Below are 22,687 nucleotides of genomic sequence, written 5' to 3' on the forward strand. Positions count from 1 at the left end.
TTAAGGTAAGACAGACATAACTGCTATCAGCATAATCATAGATAAATACATATTTCAAATCATCCGACCAAGTCATAAATACAAAGACAAGGAAAGTAGCTAGGTAAACAAGGTTGGGAGATGTTTTATTCCTTTCATATCACTGGCAAATATAAATTACTGTTCCACATTTCCCCCTTCCCCCCCCCCCTTCCTCCGAAATGTTTAAGTGCTTTCTTTTAAAGTCAATATTCAAATTCCCCAATTCTAAAATGTAAGTGCGCAAAATATCCACCTTTTTAATAGTTGAACAAACCCTTAAGCCATTGTTTTTCTGACGTGCGTGTATGACAACGTGTGTGCGCGTATGAGGGAGAGCAACACACCCGAGACAGTTACAATGAAAATAATGACATTCGTAATAACACGTCTACACTTACATTATATACATTCATATATAATATACTTTACTATGGTTCTCTTACAGTTGTCTGTTTTAAGGCTTAAGCCACTTCGTACGAACCTAACCCAAATATACACTAAAATAAAATATAAAATTGAATTCCCAGGGTGATATCCCATATAGCTTACACAGGACTACACAGAAGCCAACTGCAGTGATCTGCTTGTTCTTTAAGAATCCACACCTGCTATTAAGGCAGATGCTGAAGCACCAGGGGTGTTAAAGTGTAATACAGGGAGGGAGGAGAGCTGCAGCTATACTGTACAAACAGCCCAGTCTGCTCCCTCAGGCTCCCTCTGCACCATGGTGGCTGGCCCACAGCATGTGGAGAGGGGGGGGGACCACCATAGAAATGAATCAGGGTCTCTTCTCTATGGGAGCCACATTCACACACGAGGAGTGGAAGACACAGAAAAACAGGCCATGGACGGAGGGAAAGAGAAGAGTGTGTGGCCCCCGAATAACAGACAATGCTTAGGTTAAAGTGATGCTACAGAGGTTTCGTATATTTTCAACCAGTAGTTTAGAAAGTAGCACTCAAGACAAAACGGGTCCCAGAAAATTGTGCACGCCATCCTTTTTCTTTTTTTTGCAATTCGTATGATACAGTATGTTACGAATTCCAATTCCTACAATATGTTATGAATTTGTAAGTGCTTAAGATCCCATTTGATCTTTTAATAATACATGAGGTCTTCTTTGAAGACGTGGGCTTTTTGTTGTTGTTGTGTGTGCACCTTTTTACTTGTAAACAACAAAAAACATCCATACAAGTGCTAATCTTCCCCCCCCCCATTCAAAACAACCCTCCCCCTCCCAAACCCTTATAGTTTCTCTCTGAAGACAGTGACGGGACATACACACACCCCGACTCAAACCTACAGCATTCCAGCACACACACCTGCCCCATAACACCAGTTTCAGCCAGGGGCACAATTCACAACAATCCCCTTTCTAGCATGGTTACATCGTTCCTCTCCTTTTGGATACGTTTTTTTAAGTGACACAGAAGTGCAGCATTCCACACAAGACACTAAACAACCCTAATCCTATATTTCATATATTTTTTTTTTGTCTGTGTATCGACCATCTTCCCATTCTAACGAGATTCTGCATGTGACACACGTTCGAGGTTCGCCATTGCGCTGCAACAGTGCAGGAGATCGATTATAGGCTAGTCAACTACATTCAACCGCTGCTGCAATCCTCTCCAGTTTATCCCCAGGTTATTGAACCCACCATTTCCTCCTCTCGCTACACTATGTTATAATCTCTTGGGTCAAGGAGCCATTTTATTTCAGGCTCTCAGGCACAAAGAAGGGTGAAAACCCACTGTAGCTTCCCATCGTCACAGCAATGCCAAAGCACCAACACCAGCTCCTCTAAAATTATATACATTTTTATATTCATTTTTTTTTGAAATTATATTATTTTAAATTATTTCCCTATTGACAGAGGATGTATTTATTTTTTTTTATTTTTTTAATATAATCAACCACAAAACAATTTCATTCATTTCTAGGAGCACCGTGCCAATTTCTGAAAGGACACAAAAGTCTATAGGCACAAAAGACAGTTCTAAAAAGCTATGGATTGACTATGATGTGCAAAGCGACCACACATAGAAAACCTCACAAGAATAACATAACTAAAGCGATAACTAATTAAATAGATATATCTATATATTTAGATCTAATATAAATACTTTTTATTCAATATACATAGAGCTCTTTCTGTGTAAACTATTTACATAAACATGACTACATCTTGCTAAAAATAATAAATAGCTCTATAGGCCAGGCAGAGTATATTACAGTAACCTTTCTGCTCTTTTCAGAGGTGAACTAACTCAATAGACGTTGACCTTCCTTGTACTGTGTTTTGACTGAAAGGCAAAGCAAGTCACCAAATCGGTTGTGTTCTGCTTGTGGGTAACCTGAAGCAGATAGCTAGATCCTTCCTGGCATTAAAACTGCAAAACGCTCTCCCTCATAAATATGGGGGAAGGTAATTCTCCACTAACATACCTTACTTTCTCTCTAACATGGAATGTGGTTTATTTCAACAGTTAATGTACTGTCTGTCTGTGTGACTTCCCTTCAGACACATTTAAGTGATTACCACTGGCTACAGTGCGTGACCAGCAGCAACACAGACACGTACATTAAAACACAAGCTAGACGCCACCGTCATCAGAGAGAGGAAGATACAAGTTGCCTTAAACCCAATCCCCCCCAACCCTTAATCTCATGCTGCACATTGTTCTACTCCCCGCCCAATCATAAAAAATCTGAAATGGCAGGTGTGGACAAAACAAATGACAGCTTAATAACCCCCCACCCCATAAGAGCCATAAACATGGAGGTATGTATCCAGCCGCTAAGCCTGGTAGAGAAGAGAGGGATGGATGTATTGCTGCCGACCACAACAACGAAGAGGTTGTGGAACATGGATGACGTCACAGCCGTGCTTAGCGTCGTAGAACTCCCAGTGAGGCTTCACGTGCACAGTGCAGGTAGACGATTATTTACCATAAAGACTTACTGAAAGACTACACCTGATAACATTACTACAACAGCTGCAGTGTAGATTGTTTAAAATGACCACGCCACAGCTCTTTGACCAAGACCATCCATTCCTATACTCCGTTCCAAAATACCATGCTGTGATTGGTTAGTCAGGTGGCACAGCTCTGCTGTCTGTACCACCACCACCTATGGAGGGGCGTCTCATGGGAGAAATGGGCGAGATGGGATTTAGAGCTGGGGGGTCGAGAGGGGTTCTCATGATGACTGGATTGCTTCAGATGGCTTCTGAACAAGAGAGAGAGGCAGTGGGGTGTAGGTGTGGTGTTGTAATCACATTCTCTAGCTGTCTTAAGTTTTCGGACGCTGGAAGGGGGACACTGCATGGATATGTGAAAAGTCAGTCACCTCTACTTGGCTCTTACACTGAAACAGACAGCAGAGCAGGAAGGAAGGAAGGAAGGACAGAAGGAAGGAAGGAAGGGGGAGGGCTGGTGGACACAAAGGGATGGACGGAGTGTCTTGTCTTCCTAATCCCACTCATCAAAAAGCTCTGATTGGGCAGTGCCACAGACTGATCCTCCATTCTGGTTGGCCGATGGATGGTTGAGATAGGACGGTGGGTGTGTCTAAGAGGTGTTGCATTGGGGGTTTCAGGGGGGAAAGAGGTGGAATACAGCTGGAAAGGAGGGGGCTTGGTCAGAGCAGGCCAGTCCTGCTGGGAGTGAGGTCTGATTGGCAGAGACTGGTTGGAGGGCGGGAGTTAACTGGACGATAGAAGGACAGGATTGGATGAGGGCTGGGGGGGAGGGGTCAGAGGTTGAGGGCTGTGCTCTTATAGGCTGCAGCCCAGCTGCTCGGCCTTCTCCTGAGTGTTCTGGTTCTGCATGCGCAGGCGCAGGCTGGCGCTGGAGTAGCCCTCGTCACTGCAGCTGCTGCGCAGGCTGCCCCGCTCATCAGAGTCACTGACACTGCTGGTGCTCCACTCCAGATCCCCCAGCAGGTAGTCAGTCCCCTCCACATCCACATCCAGCTCCTCCTCTGCAACACACAACACAGGTCAATATTATGCAGGTACCACAATCAGCACCAATGTGGTCTCTACTGAGCTCATATTCAAATTCAATAACTTTGGTTAACATAAAGCCCCATCACATAGAGTGGGCGGAAGGATTGGTGGAAGAGAATGGACACCATTGTATTATAGTGTGGTTTGATGGAAAAACTTGAAACTTTGACAAATGAAGAAAAAAACAACATGTTATACTGTAAACCTCCACAAAGCATTAATGATCCCAGTTCAGTTTGTAATGTAGGAGAGGGATTCCCTTGAGTGCTCACCCTGGTCTGAGTCAGGATTGTCGGAGGAGACAATGGATCCTGTGCTGTCCATGCGTGTTCTCTCCACCCCCAGCTGCTCCAGACGCCGTTGCAGGTGCCTCTGCTCTCTCTGCAGCTGGTCTAAGGTATGCTGGGCTCTCCGCTCGCTCTCCTCCAACCTCTACAGCAGACACACATACAGCAATAGACACTGGTCCTCACTTTGTGTGTGTGCTGTGACAGCTGCTCTAAGACATGCTGATATCGCCTTTTGCCCTCCTGCAACCTCTGACCTCAGTATGTACAGTGCCTTCAGAAAGTATTCGTACCACTTGACTTATTCCACATTCTGTTCTGTCAGAGACATTTTTTTTTCTCTCACCCATCTACACAATGCCTCATAATGACAAAGTGAAAACATTAAGACATTTTTGCTAATGTATTGAAAATTAAACAAATCTCATTTACATAAGTATTCACATCGATGAGTCATGTTGTAGAAGCACCTTTTGCAGTGATAACAGCTGTGAGTCTTTCTGGGTGTCTAAAAGCTTTCCACACCTGGATTGTGCAACATTTGCACATAATTATTTTCAAAATTCTTCAAGCTCTGTCAAATTGGTTGTTGATTATTGCTAGACCCCAATTTTCAGGTCTTGCCCTAGATTTATCTCCCAGTGTCTGGCGGAAAGCAGACAACCAGGTTGTCCTCTAGGATTTTGCCTGTGCGTAGCTCCATTCAGTTTCTTTTTTATCCTGAAAAACTCCCCAGTCCTTAACAATTTCAAGCATGCCAATAACATGATGCAGCCACCACTATGCTTGAAAATATGGAGAGTTGTACTCAGTAATGTGTTGTATTGGATTTGCCCCAAACATATATATTTTTTGCAGTATTACTTTAGTACCTTGTTGCAAACAGGATGCATGTTTTGGAAAATTCCTTCTCACTTTGTCAATTAAGTTAGAATTGGGGAGTAACTACAATGTGGATCCATCCACAGTTCTCCCCCATCACAGCCATTAAACTCTGTTTTAAAGTCACCATTGGTCTCATGGTGAAATCCCTGAGCGGTTTCCTTCCTCTCTGGCAACTGAGTTAGGAAGGACGCCATTATCTGTGCAGTGATATACCATTCGAAGTGTAATTAATAACTTCACCATGCTGAAAGGGATATTCAGTGTCTGCTTTATATAAATCTACCAATATGTGCCCTTTTTTGCTAGGCTTTGGAAAACGTCCCTGGACTTTGTGGTTGAATCGGTGTTTGAAATTCACTGCTTGACTGAGGGACCTTACAGATAATTGTATGGGTTGGGTGCAGGGATGAGGTAGTAATTGAAAAATCATGATAAAACACTAGAGTGAATACATGCAATTTACGGCTTAAGCAACTATTCACTCCTGAACTCATTTCGGCTTGCCATAACAAGGTTGAATACTTATTGACTAAATACAAACAGTGATTAATTAATATACTGGCCTCTTACCAACCACACATAGTTAACCATAGACAGGTTCCTCAACAGTCTAGTCTACTAAGTAGGTAAACTTGGTCCTGGAGTGATGCAGGGTTTAGTTTTTACCAGGCGCCGCTTTACTCTACCTCATCAAACCCTGAACTAGTCGCTCACCCGAGTTAGCACTACACCAATTACCCTCTAGACCACGAGGGTAACAGACATAGAATTAGGAATTAGAATACTAGAATTAATTTGAACCTTCTTATGATGGTATTAAAAGGTCAGCCATTTGGGTCAGGAAGTTGGTCAACCATGGTTTGCCAGTGCTGCGATAAGATAATGTAAAACAATGCATTTGAAGAATTTATCTGCACTCCGTTTGTTAGCCTAGCTAGCCAGACAGTTTTAGAGGAATGATCAAGAATTTTCCAAATTAACTGCCAATATACCATTCAAACGATGCAGCCAATCCAGTCATACACTAGTAGAAATCAGTTGATGATAGGACTCAGACAAGTACAGATATCTGAACATAATAGTGCTCACAGCTTTCCAAGAAAACAACAATGGAGACTTTTATGGTCTATTCACATATTTTAGAGGCTATTTATACAGAAGCTTTATATAAAACCTGTATGAACTGTATAATTACTTGACAATAATTCTATTACACAATTTCTGATATATCATATGCCTTACTTTTATTTTCCAACATAAGTCAAATGGGGATTACGCCTCTACTGCCATTAATTCCAATTAGATTGGTTTGGATTTCTCCCGGACCAACATGGCTGCCATTTTCACCCCTTTCTGGAACTAAGGGTTTATTACATAGCCCCCTCTAGTAATTTAATAGGGTCTCCATGGTAACAGATTTCTTTCTATTTTAGTCAACTCTGTTGCTGTAACCACGCCAAACGTTGCCATGACAGTAAAAAGGGAGTTGGCTGAGGCAGAAACAGAGTGGCACCGTCTATTAACCTCCTCCAATGGTAGAATAAAATTGCCATCTTAAAACTGTAAACACTTTAAACTGATTTCTCATTACTTCTCCGCCCACCATCACCCACCACGATGTGTTTCTTGGCCCTCATCAGCAGGCTGAGGGTGGTATGCCTGTTGGAGTCTGGTCCCAATGGAACGAGGGATTTCAGTCGCTCTAAACACAGCCGTAGGTGTGCGCGTCTGGAGAGAAAGAGAGATGCATCATTTCATCAGCCACCTACAAAAAGGCCCAGTGCAGTCCAAATTCAGTTTTTCCCTGTGCTTTGTATCATATTCTGCAACAGCTGATGAAACTAACACTGTAAAAGTGAGAGAGAAAAAAAGAGGGTTATTTCCTGATTGTATTTTCATCCAGGCAATCCTGGTGATGTCACCAGCCCATAAATTGGTTAATAGACCTCACTGCCAATAACAGCTAGCTTTCAGTTTTCACCTCCCCACTCAGAGCTAAATTCTTGCTTGAGAAATGGTTTGAAATTTTTTAATGGAAAACTAAGAATTGTTACGCAGAAATGATATTGACATGAAAATGACCGCATTGGGCCTTTAAACCCCCTCAGACGTCATTGTTCACCTTATATGGTGTGAGATCTCTAGCTCTCCTGCAGTCATTTCACCCCTGAATGATCACTTTCATCCACAAACACTTGTCTGCCTAGGGCCTGCACCTGCCCGGTGTGGTGATCACAACATTTACATTAAGCTGCTCGAGATCTCTTTATTTATCCCCCCCTTATCTCCTCTCTTTCTCCTCCCTCAGCTTGGCAGCTGAAGGGGAATAGTGGGTGTCGATGGGTGACCACATGACCCCTGTTACACACACACACACACACACACACACAACAAACACACCTCCAACTAGAGGCTGCTACATGCACACAGGCAGGCAAGGGGCACGACCTCACTATTTACTGCAGGTGTGTGTAGCTATCTTAAGATGAATTCTCTGGATAAGACCGTATGCTACATGACTAAAATGTGCGTACCAAAGGCCAACGCATGAGTGGGGCGAACTTCAAATGAAAACAACTGCACAAAATGTGGGATAGTTGAGAACATCTGAAATGTTGTTTGTAGCTCAAGGCTAAGAGTATGAAGAATATTTAGTACTGGGAGTACTCCAGAGAGATATGATATAGTATGCGTTTATCCCTTCCAACTGCAGTGTGAATGACTAAAGAAAATTCTAATGTTCGAGAGAGAGAGAGAGACACAAACAAAGCCAACATGACACACACATGCTGTGTAGATAAACAAGTACATAAGATTGGGACATATCCAGGTGTGTTCCTCTGCTAGCCTAAAGCTTAGCTTAATATTAACTATTCTAAAGGGCAGGAAACTGGCATGACATAATGTGACAGAGTCCGAGCAGGAGCAGCAACACTGTTGTGATAAAAATCAGGATGTACAGGGAGGCTAATGTTTGTTAAACAATGTCAACTGACGGCAGGGCAGAGTCATGCATGTAACAGTAAGCAGGCCTACAGTACTAAGCCGGTGTTGTGGTCTGACTAGGGTTGCAAAGCTACTGGTAATTTACAAAAAAAAAAGTTACCAGAATCTTCAGTAGTTTTGGTAATTAACAGAAAATCTATGGCAAGCTATCGTAACTTTGGTAACTTAGACTTGAATGTTTTATTTTTTATTCATATATAGTATTATTATTTTTTAAATATCTGTGTCCATATTGCCCATGAGTTTCTAGTAGATAAACCATCTGGTCTAAGAGGAACTTGCCTAATTAATGGGGGGAGAAAGCATCTAATCAAGAATGGCATCATTTTAAATTTACCTCTGCAACTCACCCAACGATTTACTTTTTTCCAAAACTGCCATCAGTTTGACACCAAAACATTAACAGTGCGTAAAAAAGGAAATTTCAGGCTGAAACTCAATCACCAATGATATTTAATAAGTTGATTTATATTTAGTTAAAGTTTTACAGCTTTGTAATTATATATATATATATATATATATATATTTTTATATCATCATATTTAATATGTTTTAAATGTGATAAGGTCAGAGATACAGTTGAAGTAAAAAGTTTACATATCCAAATACATAAACTTCATTTTTCACAATTCCTGACATTTAATCCTAGTAAAAATTCCCTGTCTTAGTTCAGTTAGGATCACCACTTTATTTAAGAATGTGAAATGTCAGAATAATAGTTGAAAGAAATAAAAGCTGAAATCATTCTCATCACATTCCCAGTGGGTCAGAAGTTCACATACACTCAATTAGTATTTGGTAGCATTGCCTTCAAATTGTTTAACTTGGGTAAAACGTTTCAGGTAGCCTTCCACAAGCTTCCTACAATAAGTTGGGTGAATTTTGGCCCATTCCTCCTGACAGAGCTGGTGTAACTGAGTCAGGTTTGTAGGCCTCCTTGCTCGCACACGCTTTTTCAGTTCTGCCCACACATTTTCTATACGATTGAGGTCAGGGCTTTTTGATGGCCACTCCAATACCTTGACTTGGTTGTCCTTATTCCATTTTGCCACAACTTTGGAAGTATGCTTGAGGTCATCCTCGGCTTCCAAGCCTCCCCCTTTTTCCTCCAAACATAACGATGGTCATTTTGGCCAAACAGTTCTGTTTTTGTTTCATCAGACCAGAGGACATTTCTCCAAAAAGTACGATCTTTGTCCCCATGTGCAGTTGCACACCGTAGTCTGGCTTTTTAATGGTGGCTTTGGAGCAGTGGCTTCTTCCTTGCTGAGCGGCCTTTCAGGTTATGTCAATATAGGACTCGTTTTACTGTGGATATAGATACTTTGTACCCGTTTCCTCCAGCATCTTTACAAGGTCCTTTGCTGTTGTTCTGGGATTGATTTGCACTTTTCGCACCAAAGTACATTCATCTCTAGGAGACAGAACGCATCTCCTTCCTGAGCGGTATGACGGCTGCGTGGTCCCATGGTGTTTATACTTGCATATTATTGTTTGTACAGATGAACGTGGTACCTTCAGGCGTTTGGAAATTGCTCCCAAGGATGAACCAGACTTGTGGAGGTCTACAATTTATTTTCTGAGGTCTTGGCTGATTTTTGATTTTCCCATGATGTCAAGCAAAGAGGCGCTGAGTTTGAAGGTAGGCCTTGAAATACATGCACAGGTACACCTCCAATTGACACAAATGATGTCAATTAGCCTATCATAAGCTTTTAAAGCCATGACATAATTTTCTAAGCTGTTTAAAGGCACAGTCAACTTAGTGTATGTACATTTCTGACCCGCTGGAATTGTGATACAGCGAATTAGAAGTGAAATAATCTGTCTATAAACAATTGTTGGAAACATTACTTGTGTCATGCACAAAGTAGATATCCTAACCGACTTGGCAAAACTATAGTTTGTTTACAAGAAATGTGTGGAGTGGTTGAAAAACGAGTTTTAATGACTCCAACCTAAGTGTATGTAAACTTCCGACTTCAACTAGAAATTGAAGACACCTGTGATAAGCGGAAGTACCCAAAGGGCCCACTAGAAGTTTTGTGATAGATTACATAAAATCCTTGAAAGTTACCAAAATTCTGGTAGTTTACTGGTAAACTTAGAAAGTTTATATAACCCATATTTGCAACACTAGGTCTGACTGAATGGCAGGACTGTAAGGGTGTGGTAAGAAGGACACAAAAACAAGGCTATTTCTGCAACATGATATTCCAGGGATGTATACACTTACAACGTATCAATGAGGTGACTGTTTATGGGTCTGTGTTCATGTAGCCTATATTTCTGTGAGCCTGTACCTTACCCTTTGACAAATCCCACCAACAACGTCCAGCATTTAAGTCCAGACAAGGGTTTCCGTTTGGAAAATGTGGTGCCGGACAACATGACCGGGAAGATTTTAATTTAACGGCCATTTGAGAAATTTACCAGACCCATATGCATTGGGTGTGTAACCCATTAGGGCATCCACCCACCATGCTCAGAAAGACACAGATCCCATTTTAGATTATGGTAATTCATCTGAACAGAACTTGCAACTCCTGTAATAAAGCAGCCAATAAGACATCTTCAAAACATTTGCCAAAATGCAATTTGTGGGAAATATATGTGACAGAGATTCAAATTCTCTGTTAGGATGGGTCGCTAATATGACTAGGATTGTGCCTTTGGCTTCTGGACAAGGAAAGAAAGTTGATCTGAAAACCAATAGAACAGGAGAGAAATGACATACAGTGAGGGAAAAAAGTATTTGATCCCCTGCTGATTTTGTACGTTTGCCCACTGACAAAGAAACGATCAGTCTATAATTTTAATGGTAGGTTTATTTGAACAGTGAGAGACAATAACAAAAAAAATCCAGAAAAACGCATGTCAAAAATGTTAGAAATTGATTTGCATTATTTTACAATGGAAGCTCATTTAGGCTATTTAGCCACCAATGAATCACGGTGTATCAATGTGTCCATATGGCAGAAGCTGGTGCGCTCGCATTAGTAGAATTTTGACTTTTATATTTGAAGATTTTTATGATTAACCACGACAATTTTGAGAAACAAAAACGTTATTGAAATTAAACCACATGCGCATATGAAAATCATAACAGGAACGCAGATAGGTATAAATAGTAGGATATTGTATCCTTCCCAAAACTTGAAACTCACGTGCCCCTTATGAAGTCTTTATGAAATAATTGCCATGTTTCAACGGTCGGATTTTCAAATAAGTGAAGACATGCCTCATAATATGGAAGTAAAACATTCAGGTTTCAAACCATTAAGCATGTTTTCAAATGCATACTGCCTCCAGCTCAAATTGTAAAGGTGACGTGCTGATAGCCTGCCTACCTTTTTCTCAGTCAATTTTGCCGGCAACAGTTGTATTTAAAAAATATATATATTTCAAAATGCGGCCATTACCGGCTAACGGAAACCCTGGTCCAGACATTTCAGTGTTGTGTAATATATAGACCAGAGACAAGACCATGCACGGGCAACTCCCTACGCTCCAACCAACATGGTCTTTTACACGGGCAACCAGGCCTCCTGAACGCAGGCCTTCCACTTGCCCTGCAGCCTGTAAATCATCCTCCTGTACCGTCTCTGACCTCAGGCTAATTGCCCCGGGCAGAGGGATGAGGACAGTAATGCAATCCATACATTCCATTTCTATGGGGACGAGTTTGCACGCAAAAGGTGTGGTGGAGAGGAGTGAGGTTACACAGATGGCCAGCTCCAGCAGGCAGATTCAGCTAAGGGACTCACTAACAGAGGACTTGTGGTAGAAGTGTAGGATTCCTTTGAGCAAACATAGGAGTAGAAAACATTGAGCCCCCATTGCTTGAGTCTATCTAGACACACACAACGACTGACAGACGGATCTAGTCTCACCGTCCTCTGGCTGGCAGTGTGTTTGTGTTTCATCATTGGCCAAACAAAAATGTCGCCTGGCAATAACTGCCATCTTATGTGTCGGAACAAGGGGCCATGCTGGTTATAATTTGTAGAATATTTGTCATACCCGTTGTCAGTGGTGTGAGGGGTATAGCGGTACGCGTATTTGTACCGAACCATTTGGTACGGGGACCTTGGTTCGGTTCGCACTGTAAACCCGAATGAATACATCAAATGAATATTTACAGCAGAAACACTAGGCCTACGCCTCGAGTAAATCTGAGCTGATAAATATCTCAGGTCATTTCGTTAAAACAATTAGAGCCTATGTGCACGTTGGAAATCAACATTTCAATCTTAAATTGCCGCATTTCAAAACTGTACTTTTGTGAGGCGCAGCTGGGAACTAGTTCTATACAATGGTGAGGTCAAGAAACCAGAATTGGAGGATCCTCCATCATCGTTTAAATCTCGCTTGGGAACGGCTTCCCAGTAGATTACAATGACGACGGACAGAGAGTTGTGGATAAAACGTTAACAGTATGTCGCCACGCTCTACGATAACAGCCTACGTAGCTGCCAACACCTCAAATATGTTGTCACATTTACGCAGACATCCCCACAGTAGACCGAAACGCAAAGAAACATCGTCTCCCCTCTGCACTCAAGCAGCCCTTGGCAGCTGATTCTGACTGGGCCAAAGAAATTACAAGAGCGATAGATAAACTGTGTTAAGATAAAAAAATAAAAAATAAAATACAGTCTTTGGTTTATTGACACAGATATGCGCCGATTCTCAGTGGTTGAGAATTGGGGGTTTCAGTCAGCACCTCGTAAACGTACTCGAGCATCCATCTTTCACTCATTTCAGCAAACGTAGTAGCCGCTCTATATAAGAAAGCCAAAGCTTCAATGAACTGACCAATGCACCCTGTGTCGCGCTTACTTAACAGTGACCGCCCATCACATTACCCCCAGAGGGGGAGATGTACTGTGCTACAGACACGCCCCCACTGACAGAGGCAGTGTCATGGTGCGTTCGTAACCAAGATGGAAGTGGGAATTTACCACATACGGCTGGGGGGGGAAATCCACTTGAACGGCCCTCCAACTGGTAATTACTGGTGGGAAACTCGTCTAGCGTCGTGAGCACCCACACGGTGACCTCGGACTTCATCTACTAAGTAAATGGCCCCTATAACCGCATTTTCACCAGTTAAAATTTAACAAAAGATTTATAAAAAGGAATCTATTAAATGTAGTTTTTGAACTCTATAAATTTGTTTACAAGCATGATAGCTGTACTTTTAGTTTATGGTTGACGCAGTTTGTTGGCCATTAGCCAAATCGGCATTTCTCAACGAGTTCAAATCACATGAACGCGTCAAACTGGTATTTACGACTTCACAACTGGTAAATTCCTACCTCCCACATGGTTACAAACACAGAATCAAGAGTGGAAACTTGAGGCCCAACATAACAATAGTCACAACAGACAATGCCAGGAACATTGTGAATGCTGAACATTGTGAATGGCATTTCATTTTCCTGCTGTACCAAAACCGAACCAAACATTGACCCCAAAAACACAATACGAACCATGGGTTTGGTGAAGTGTTACACACCTAGGAGGGATGCAATGATAGAGGCAATAGGCAGCAGGAGTGAAATGGCTGCCTTCCTTCCAGTTATGGGAATGTGTATGGGTTTATAAAGCCTGAGAATCACACACACACACTCTTATGCTGTGCTGCTGTTCCCAGGCCTAAGCTCCAGAGCCATGCATTATTCAGTCAGTCTGCCTGCCACTGAGTCATTAGCCCTGGTTGAAACAGAACACCACTCAGACCCTGCCTAGAACACCAGAGGGACAGGGACACCTCCAGGGAGAGACTATGGAAACAGGGAGACTCCAGGGACAGCCAGGTAGAGGTCAAAGAGAGACCAGGGATGAGGCCTGTAGTCCCTTGTAGGATAAGCTGCATTCTGCACCGTTCATTTCACTCTCATTACTCCTTTCTAACCATGTGGGACTGAGGAGAGATTCATTGTCTAATAGGGTGATCTGACAGAGCTAAGAGAGGGACAGTGATGTGGGATTCAACGTACCTGTTTTTCTCCATCTCGTTGTGTGTGGATCTGTGAACAGACAGACAGAGGTTAGAAAGTGTCCTTACACATCACACAGTAGATTCAGCGTGCTTCAGTAAAGTGCTTTAATAATAGACGATCCCTCTCCGTTTGCCACCACTGCAGTCAGCCAGGGAGTTATTGCGGAGAGGGAGAGGCCTGTGTTGTGTGGGAGTTTATGAAGCGCCAAAAAGCACAGAGAAGTTAAACTCTACGAAATGAGAAAAAGCAGGGAGATAGATATATATCTATATTCAGGAGGCACACACGTGTACACACACAGAGGCCCGGTGGGGGGGGTATAGACTTAGCAACAGTAACTAGAAACAGCCTGCTGCCTGATACCAGCCAGGCTATAGAGTGAGTGAAGGGTGAAAAGAGAGTAGCGGTTGGAAGAGGGACAGACAGACAGACAGACAAGGCACAGAGACGATTTAAAAGGTCTTGTAGTGATTGTGTATTGGTGGCCACCTTGCCTCCTACATTGCAGTGTAAACTGCATTGTTCACCAACAGCCTATGGTCCTACCAGCTCTACCGGGATGAGGCCTGTTGTCCCTTGTAGGATAAGGGCACACAGATACGCACCCCTCTCTCCAAGCTCCACACAGGGCCAGGAAGCTGGCCAGGTCTCTTTTTCATAAAGAATCTGCAATGGGGTGAGAGGGAAAGGGCACTAGGCAGAGGGAGAGGGACAGGAGCAAAGTCCTCTTCTCTCCACTACACCGGAACTCCCCAACCTCCAGTCCCAAAATAGACCAACCTGCGCTCTGCAGGCTGACTACTGTCAGCACCCCGACAGCCTTGGACCCCCTCCGAAAGATCAACCACGCACTACAGACAACACAAATACGAGTGCTTGCTTGCCCCAGCCAGAGAGTACAGTTCATATGACAGCACAGTAGAGCTGACTGGTAGAGAAGACTAGGATATGAATAGGGCTACCAGTGTAACCCATTTCCCATGTGATAGGGGTGGGAGGAGGGAGGCATGCCACTGCCAGAGACCTTTCCTCTCCTCTCCTCTGCCAGGTCGTATTACTGTACAGGACAAAGCCACCTCCCCCATCTACTCTAGGTGCCATATACCTGGCATGCTGTACATGAGGAGCCCATGCATTACCGTACAGTTATAAAATAGAACAAATCATTACAGACCTATTGACTTGAATGGGGATTAACGGTCTAGTGATTGTGTGTACAATACAGCAGTCATATGATCAATGTAATAAGCAGTGAATTAGGCTACACAGTATTCCAGCTATGTAGTACTACACACAATGGAAGAGCGTAAGAATAAGGATAAACATAGCTGCATTGTTGTCGTTAGCTTTATATATAGTCTCATCAGTCAGTGTTTCCCCTGGGTTCTCCTAAGGCGGAGAGAGCTAAGGACATCCTGGGCAAAATGTTCAACTGAGCCCAAGAGGCCATACAATCAATAAGACGGATAAGATGGATATTAAAAAACATCTTTCTCTCCATGACTTCATAATAGAGTGGAACAAACAGGTCTACAGAGTCTAGTCCACCAACACAATAGCATGTCAGGCCTGTTTCTGTGTGCACAGGGAGCAGGGGAGAGAAAGAAGAGGACCATTTCTGTAATGGAGGAGCTGAAGCAGCATTGACTGCCCAGAGTGAACAGTAGAACAAAAGGGGAGAGAGAGGGGAGCGAGAGAAAAAGAGGAGAGAGGAGACGAGTACATTCATAAAAAGTGCCAGCATTTACGTTGCTCCTAGCAACACACTACTACTTTTACAGATCCACTGCCCAGCCATGCAATTTATAAAACTTGATCACCACTGTAAGAAGCATTTAAACCAGGGATGGGCAACTAGCGGAACTCAGTCAGGCCCTCTGATTGTTAGTCAATCTCACTCAGATATATTAAAACCTTCAAACATTAGGGCCTCTCGAGTGGCGCAGCGGTCTAAGGCACTGCAGTGCTTGAGGCGTCACTACAGAGCCGGGTTTTATCCCGGGTTTGTGTCGCAGCTGGCCGTGACCGGGAGACCGATGAGGCAATGCACAACTGGACCAGCGTCGTCCGGGATAGGGGAGGGTTTGGCCGGCCGGGATGTTCTTGTCCCATCGCTCTCTAGTGACTCCTGTGGTGGGCGCATGCACACTGACACAGTCACCAGTTGTACGGTGTTTCCTCCGACACATTGGTGCGGCTGGCTTCTGGGTTAAGCGAGCAGTGTGTCAAAAAGCAGTGCAGCTTGGCAGGGACGTGTACCGGAGGACGTATGGCTCTCGACCTTTGCCTCTCCCAAGTCCGTACGGGAGTTGCAGCGACAGGACAAGACTAATTACCAATTGGATATCACAAAAATTGTGGAAAAAGGGGTAAAAATTATAATAAAATAAAACTGCTAACATTTCTCTCCATCCTATAGAAAAATTGGTAGAATTGCAGGAAATTAGTTAGAGCAAATGTTCCACTCCGGAAAAATGTGCAGAATTGCAGCAAACCCACTCTAGAGGGAGACTGCTCAAATGTGTTGCTCACAATGTGGTGTGGTGGTGGGGGGGATTTCGCACACCTCAAACACAGCAAATAGATGACTGAAAAAGACAGATCCTGAGGTGGGCGGGGCATACACATCAAATAAAAGTGTATTTGTCACATGCACCGAATACTACAAGTGTAGACCTTACAGTGAAGTGCTTACTTACAAGTCCTAAACAACAACGCAGTTTAAAAAAAGTAACCTAAATAAATAAATAAAAAAGAGCAGTAAAATAATAATAGCGAGGCTACATACAGGGGGGTACCGGTACAGAGTCAATGCACAGGGGCACCGGTTAGTCGAGGTAATATGTACATTTAGGTAGAATTATTAAAGTGGCTATGCATAGATAATAACAGAGTAGCAGCAGTGTAAAGGGGAAGGGGGGGCAATGCAAATAGTCTGGGTTGCCATTTGATTAGATGTTCAGGGGGCTTACGGCTTGGGCTAGAAGCTGTTAAGAAGCCTTTTGGACCTAGACTTGGCGCTCCGGTACCGCTTGCCATGCGGTAGCAGAGAGAACAGTTTATGACTAGGCTGGCTGGAGTCTGACCATTTTTAAGGCCTTCCTCTGACACCGCATGGTATAGAGGTCTTGGATGGCAGGAAGCTGGGCCGCACTGTAGTAGCTTGCGGTCGGAGGCCGAGCAGTTGCCATACCAGGCAGTGATGCAACCAGTCAGGATGCTCTCAATGGTGCAGCTGTAGAACCTTTTGAGGATCTGAGGACCCACGGCAAATCTTTTCAGTCTCCTGAGGTGGAAAAGGTTTTGTCGTGCCCGCGTCACAACTGTCTTGGTGTACTTGGACCATGTTAGTTTGTTGGTGATGTGGACACCAAGGAACTTGAAGCTCTCAACATGCTCCACTACAGCCCCGTCGATGAGAATGGGGGCGTGCTCGGTCCTCCTTTTCCTGTAGTCCACAATCATCTCCTTTGATCACGTTGAGAGAGACGTTGTCATGGCACCACACTGCCAGGTCTCTGACCTCCTCCCTATAGGCTGTCGTGTCGTTGTCAGTGATCAGGCCAACCGCTGCTGTGTCATCAGCAAACTTAATGAAGGTGTTGGAGTCGTGCCTGGCCGTGCAGTTATGAGTGAACAGGGAGTACAGGAGGGGACTGAGCACGCACACCTGAGGGGCCTCCGTCTTGTGGATCAGTGTGGCGGATGTGCCGTTACCTACCCTTACCACCTGGGTGCAGTCCATCAGGAAGTCCAGGATCCAGTTGCAGAAGGTGGTGTTTAGTCCCAGGGTCATTAGCTTAGTGATGAGTATTGAGGGCACTATGGAGTTGAACGCTGAACTGTAGTCAATGAATAGCATTCTTACATAGGTGTTAATTTTGTCCAGGTGTGAAAGGGCAGTGTGGAGAGCAATAGAGATTGCATCATCTGTGGATCTGTTAGGGCAGTACGCAAACTGGAGTGGGTCTAGGGTTTATGGGATAGTGGTGTTGATGTGAGCCATGACCAGCCTTTCAAAGCACTTCATGGCTACAGATGAGTGCTACGGGCCGGTAGTCATTTAGGCAGGTTACCTTGGTGTTCTTGGGCACAGGGACTATTGTGGTCTGCTTGAAGAGTGTTGGTATTACAGACTCGGACAGGGTGAGGTTGAAAATGTCAGTGAAGAAACTTGCCAGTTGGTCAAAGCGTGATGGGGTACACGTCCTGGTAATCTGTCTGGCCCTGCGGCATTGTGAATGTTGACCTTACTCACATCAGCTGCGGAGAGCATGATCACACAGTCATCCAGAACAGCTGATGCTCTCATGCATGTTTCAGTTACTTGCCTCGAAGCGAGCATAGAAGTAATTTAGTTTGTCTGGTAGGCTTGTGTCACTGGGAAGCTCTAGGCTGGGCTTCCCTTTGTAGTCTGTAATAGTTTGCAAGCCCTGTCAAATCCGACGAGCGTTCGGAGACGGTGTAATACGATTGGATGTTAGTCCTGTATTGACGGTTCATCGGAGGGCATAGCGGGATTTCTTATAAGCTTCTGGGTTAGAGTCCCGCTCCTTGAAAGCGGCAGCTCTACCCTTTAGCTCAGTGCGAATGTTGCCTATAATCCATGGCTTCTTGTTGGGGTATGTACGTACAGTCACTGTGGGGACGACGTTGTCGATGCACTTATTGATGAAGCCAGTGACTGATGTGGTGCACTCCTTAATGCCATCGGAAGAGTCCTGGAACATATTCCAATCTCTGATAGCAAAACAGTCCTGGAGCTTAGCATCTGCTTCATCTGACCACTTTTTTTTTTATTTACCGAGTCACTTGTGCTTCCTGCTTAAATTTTTGCTTGTAAGCAGGAATCAGGAGGATAGAATTATGGTTAGATTTGCCAAATGGAGGGCTAGGGGGAGCTTTGTACGCGTCTCTGTTTGGGAGTAAAGGTGGTCTAGAGTTTAACATGCTGGTGGAAATTTGGTATAAACGGATGCGTTTCCCTGCATAGTCCCCGGCCACTAGGAGCGCCGCCACTGGATGAGCGTTTTCCTGTTTGCTTATGGCGGTATACAGCTTATTGAGTGTGGTCTTAGTGCCAGCATCAGCCTGTGGTGGTATGTAGACAGCTACAAAAAATACAGATAAACTCTAGGTAGATAGTGTGGTCTACAGCTTATCATGAGATACCCAGGAGAGCAAAACCTCAAGACTTCCTTAGATATCATGCACCAGCTGTTGTTTACAAATATACACAGACCACCACCCCTTATCTTACCAGAGGCTGCTGTTCTATCCTGCCAATACAGTAAAACCCACCAGCTGTATGTTGTTCATGTCGTCGTTCATCCATGACTCGGTGAAACATAAGAAATTACAGTTTTTAATGTCCCATTGGTAATTTAATCTTGCGTGTAGATCGATTTTAGTTTCCAATAATTGCATGTTTGCCAATAGAACGGATGGCAGTGGGGGTTTACTCGCTCGCCTATGAATTCTCAGAAGGGAGCCCGATCTCCGCCCCCTTTTTGTCTGTCTTCTCTTCATGCAAATACGCAAATGATGGGGATTTGGGCCTGTTCCCGGGAGAGCAGTATATCCTTCACGTCGGACTCATTAAAGGAAAATGCTTCTACCAGTTTGTGGTGAGTAATTGCTGTTCTGATGTTCCGAAGTTATTTTTGGTCATAAGAGACTGTAGCAGCAACATTATGTACAAAATAAGTTTAAAAACAAGTTAAACGCAAAACAAAAATTGAACAAAATAACAGTTGTTAGGAGAACGTAAAATGTCATCCATCCTCTCCGGCGCTATTCTACTTTGCTACAGTCATTAGAATTTATTATCAACATTTGACTAGTGCTAAAACTACCTATGTAGCCTAATATCTAATATGAATCAGGTTCCTATTACAACAGACTGAGGCATAAATAGACCCATGCGACCCCTCCTTACCGGTTTAGATTTAATATCCAGTTATCTCGAGTTACTGCCTCGCCCGGCCACCCAGACATACTGCTTAATCTCTGTCAGGGTTAGGTAGGAGGACTACCGTAGGAGGCTGTTTCTTCATAGCTAGGTGTCTTGATAAGCTGGATAACAACAGACAGCTGGCCAGGCGAGGGTGTCCTGTCCTTCCAGGAGGAGAACTGTCTATCAGGGTGAACTGCTTGACTGGTGCAGTCTGTCCTTGGACACCCTGATCAACCTCAATCTGCTTGGATTCCCCACTACTGCATGTTGCTACTTGCTTAACTCTGCCTAATTCTGATTGATGTTTTTCGTGTCTGGGATACTGCAAGGGCAAAATGCTATTAAAAATGCTCAAAGCAAATTTACAGGCACAAACACACTCACAGACACAAACTCAAAGCATCAGTTTTATAGAGTTGCAGAAGGACTGGGTTGTTATAGATTATAATAATACAGTTAAAGATTATTATTGGCTGCAAACAGACTAGCTTGTCCAGCATTGAGAGCATAACATTGAAGATCAGAACACAATCCCAATGGACAGCAAAGCAACAACCCAACAGAGCCCCTGCAAGTTGGTAAAGTCGAGTTGGTTTTGTCAGTGCTGCATGCCTACACCGTGCCACCACGCCTATATGACATTCACTACATGAGTGAATGTAGGACGAGGGGGGCTCTGCCTGCACATGGATGAATAACACAGCCTGATGAGGGGGTGCTTCAAAACTGGACCACACAAACTGCTTGTTTTCTGAAAAACTGATCTTGCCATTACAGCTGAATCACTGAGGGGGTCTACAGTACACAGGGGATTATACACTACTGTTAGTGAAATGACTACCTGCTATTGGAGTTCTTCTTGTTTTTGTTTTTCCGTTTCAAGCTGTCCTTCTCTTTGCTGCTGGTGAACGGTAACATGGAGGCGTAACCATGTTCTGCTTCTGCAAATAAATGAGCAGGATACAAGTCAATCACATCATCATAATTCTCAACAGTGCAAGGAATGCATTCAATGCAGCCATACACATTCCAATGAAAATTGATGAGGGCCAGAAAAGTTAGATGAGGGAATACTGTATTTTTGCCTAGGGAAGATGAGACAATTTGTACAAAATATCGATTTATTTTTTCCCCTTCAGCCAATGATGTCATCTGAACTAGAGTAAACCCTACCAGCTACCCTGCAAACCACAACAGAGAAGTGAAGGGGTCGCTTGGAGAAAACATCAAGATCAAATTCAATGAAGCAAGCATGAACCATGTAAATGTGACAAATAATAATTATTTTTTAAATAAAATACGGTAATTTTTGCATTTCAGTAAGATTGCAAACACTATACTTAAAAGGTGTCTAGATAAATACCATGGTAGTGTCGACTGTAATTATTGCTGTACATTTGTTGTTGCTGTGAACATACTGCTGCCAACTTCCCCTATTTGTCGATGTAGCCTAGTTACAATGCAATTACTTAACTATGCATTCATGTTTAATATGTGGTCTGCAATAATAATCAATACATTATTTATAGCTAATCAACCTGACAAATTGATTATAACAGGTGCGTCCACCAGCAATGCAATTGAGGCACGGCAGTTCTAACTCAATCATTAATTTAAAAAAAAATAAGAATGCAAAACATGTTATCACTACTGTACCTCTTTCTCTGCGATCAAGGTATTCTGCTGCTTCGATCAACATCTGCACCATTTCGATCGCCGCCATTTTCAACAATAGCACCGACAAAAAGATGACACTTCGGGTATGAATTTGGATACACAACTACTTCTGTGGGTTAACGTTAACTACTTCACGTTTTTTTGGTAATGATTAAAATAAGCAAGAGATTATATATCTCCCACAAGGCAATTTATCGATAACAAGTCAGTTATCGCTGTGATACTGCTCTGATCAGCTTGATAGCTTATTTATTGGCTAAATTGTTTTTGTCAAATTCGCTTGAATGAGGCTGGCTCGCGGTTACAATCGCTGTCAGTGATGGCAAACTAACGTAAATGCTAGCCAACGTTTGTGGAAGTCACCAACAAAAATCTTGCAGGCAGAATTAGTGTTGAACCAAACGTCACGCCTTGTTGTTGACAAAGTAAAATGACAACCGGTAGCTAGTTAGTTATTAGTAGATGGCTTTCAAAAACAATGTACGTTCAAACTTAGCCGCACAGAAAAAAAAGTATAGCTTTCTTGCTAGCGTGTGAAGCTAACAAATGAACCCGTCTTAAAATGTGATGTCTGTTCGAAATTTCCAACCAGCGAATGTAGCTAGCTATCCAACGTCAAAACAGCCTTGTCAAATTCAAATACTGTAGTAACAAGCTGGCTAGTTATGCTGCTCGGTCTCGAGCTGCAAAGGCTGACACAAAAAATAAGTTATACAAAATGTTTGAAAAGAGCGGCTAGCCAAACTGCTACCTTACAACAGTGTTGATCAGACCGCAATTATATTGGCAAATTAACTCCTGTATTTTTGCCAAAAAGCTTCTGTGAACGGTG

The 22,687-nt window shown here is 43.3% G+C and overlaps 1 protein-coding gene across 1 annotated transcript; it reads right to left on the bottom strand.

The window, feature by feature from the left end:
* Window positions 1-96: 96 nt before the first annotated feature.
* On the bottom strand, window positions 97-22,679 carry LOC106585105 (max dimerization protein 1). The gene is made up of 6 exons (XM_014170947.2): window positions 21,835-22,679; window positions 21,020-21,119; window positions 14,220-14,249; window positions 6,822-6,936; window positions 4,309-4,468; window positions 97-4,008 (listed from the first exon to the last, which is right to left on the bottom strand). The coding sequence occupies exons 1-6, from the start codon at window positions 21,899-21,901 to the stop codon at window positions 3,803-3,805; spliced, it is 678 nt and encodes a 225-aa protein (XP_014026422.1). The 5' UTR covers window positions 21,902-22,679; the 3' UTR covers window positions 97-3,802.
* Window positions 22,680-22,687: the final 8 nt, after the last annotated feature.

Source organism: Salmo salar, chromosome ssa24 (assembly GCF_905237065.1).
Source record: "Salmo salar chromosome ssa24, Ssal_v3.1, whole genome shotgun sequence".
Classification (NCBI taxonomy): domain Eukaryota; kingdom Metazoa; phylum Chordata; class Actinopteri; order Salmoniformes; family Salmonidae; genus Salmo; species Salmo salar.

Coding starts and splice junctions, on each gene's coding strand:
- LOC106585105 (XM_014170947.2), bottom strand. CDS start 21,901: ATGGCGGCGATCGAAATGGTGCAGATGTTGATCGAAGCAGCAGAATAC. Junction 4,469..6,821: donor GGGCCAAGAAACACATCGTG/GTGGGTGATGGT, acceptor TGTCTGCTGTAG/AGGTTGGAGGAGAGCGAGCG. Junction 4,009..4,308: donor CAATCCTGACTCAGACCAGG/GTGAGCACTCAA, acceptor TGTGTGTTGCAG/AGGAGGAGCTGGATGTGGAT.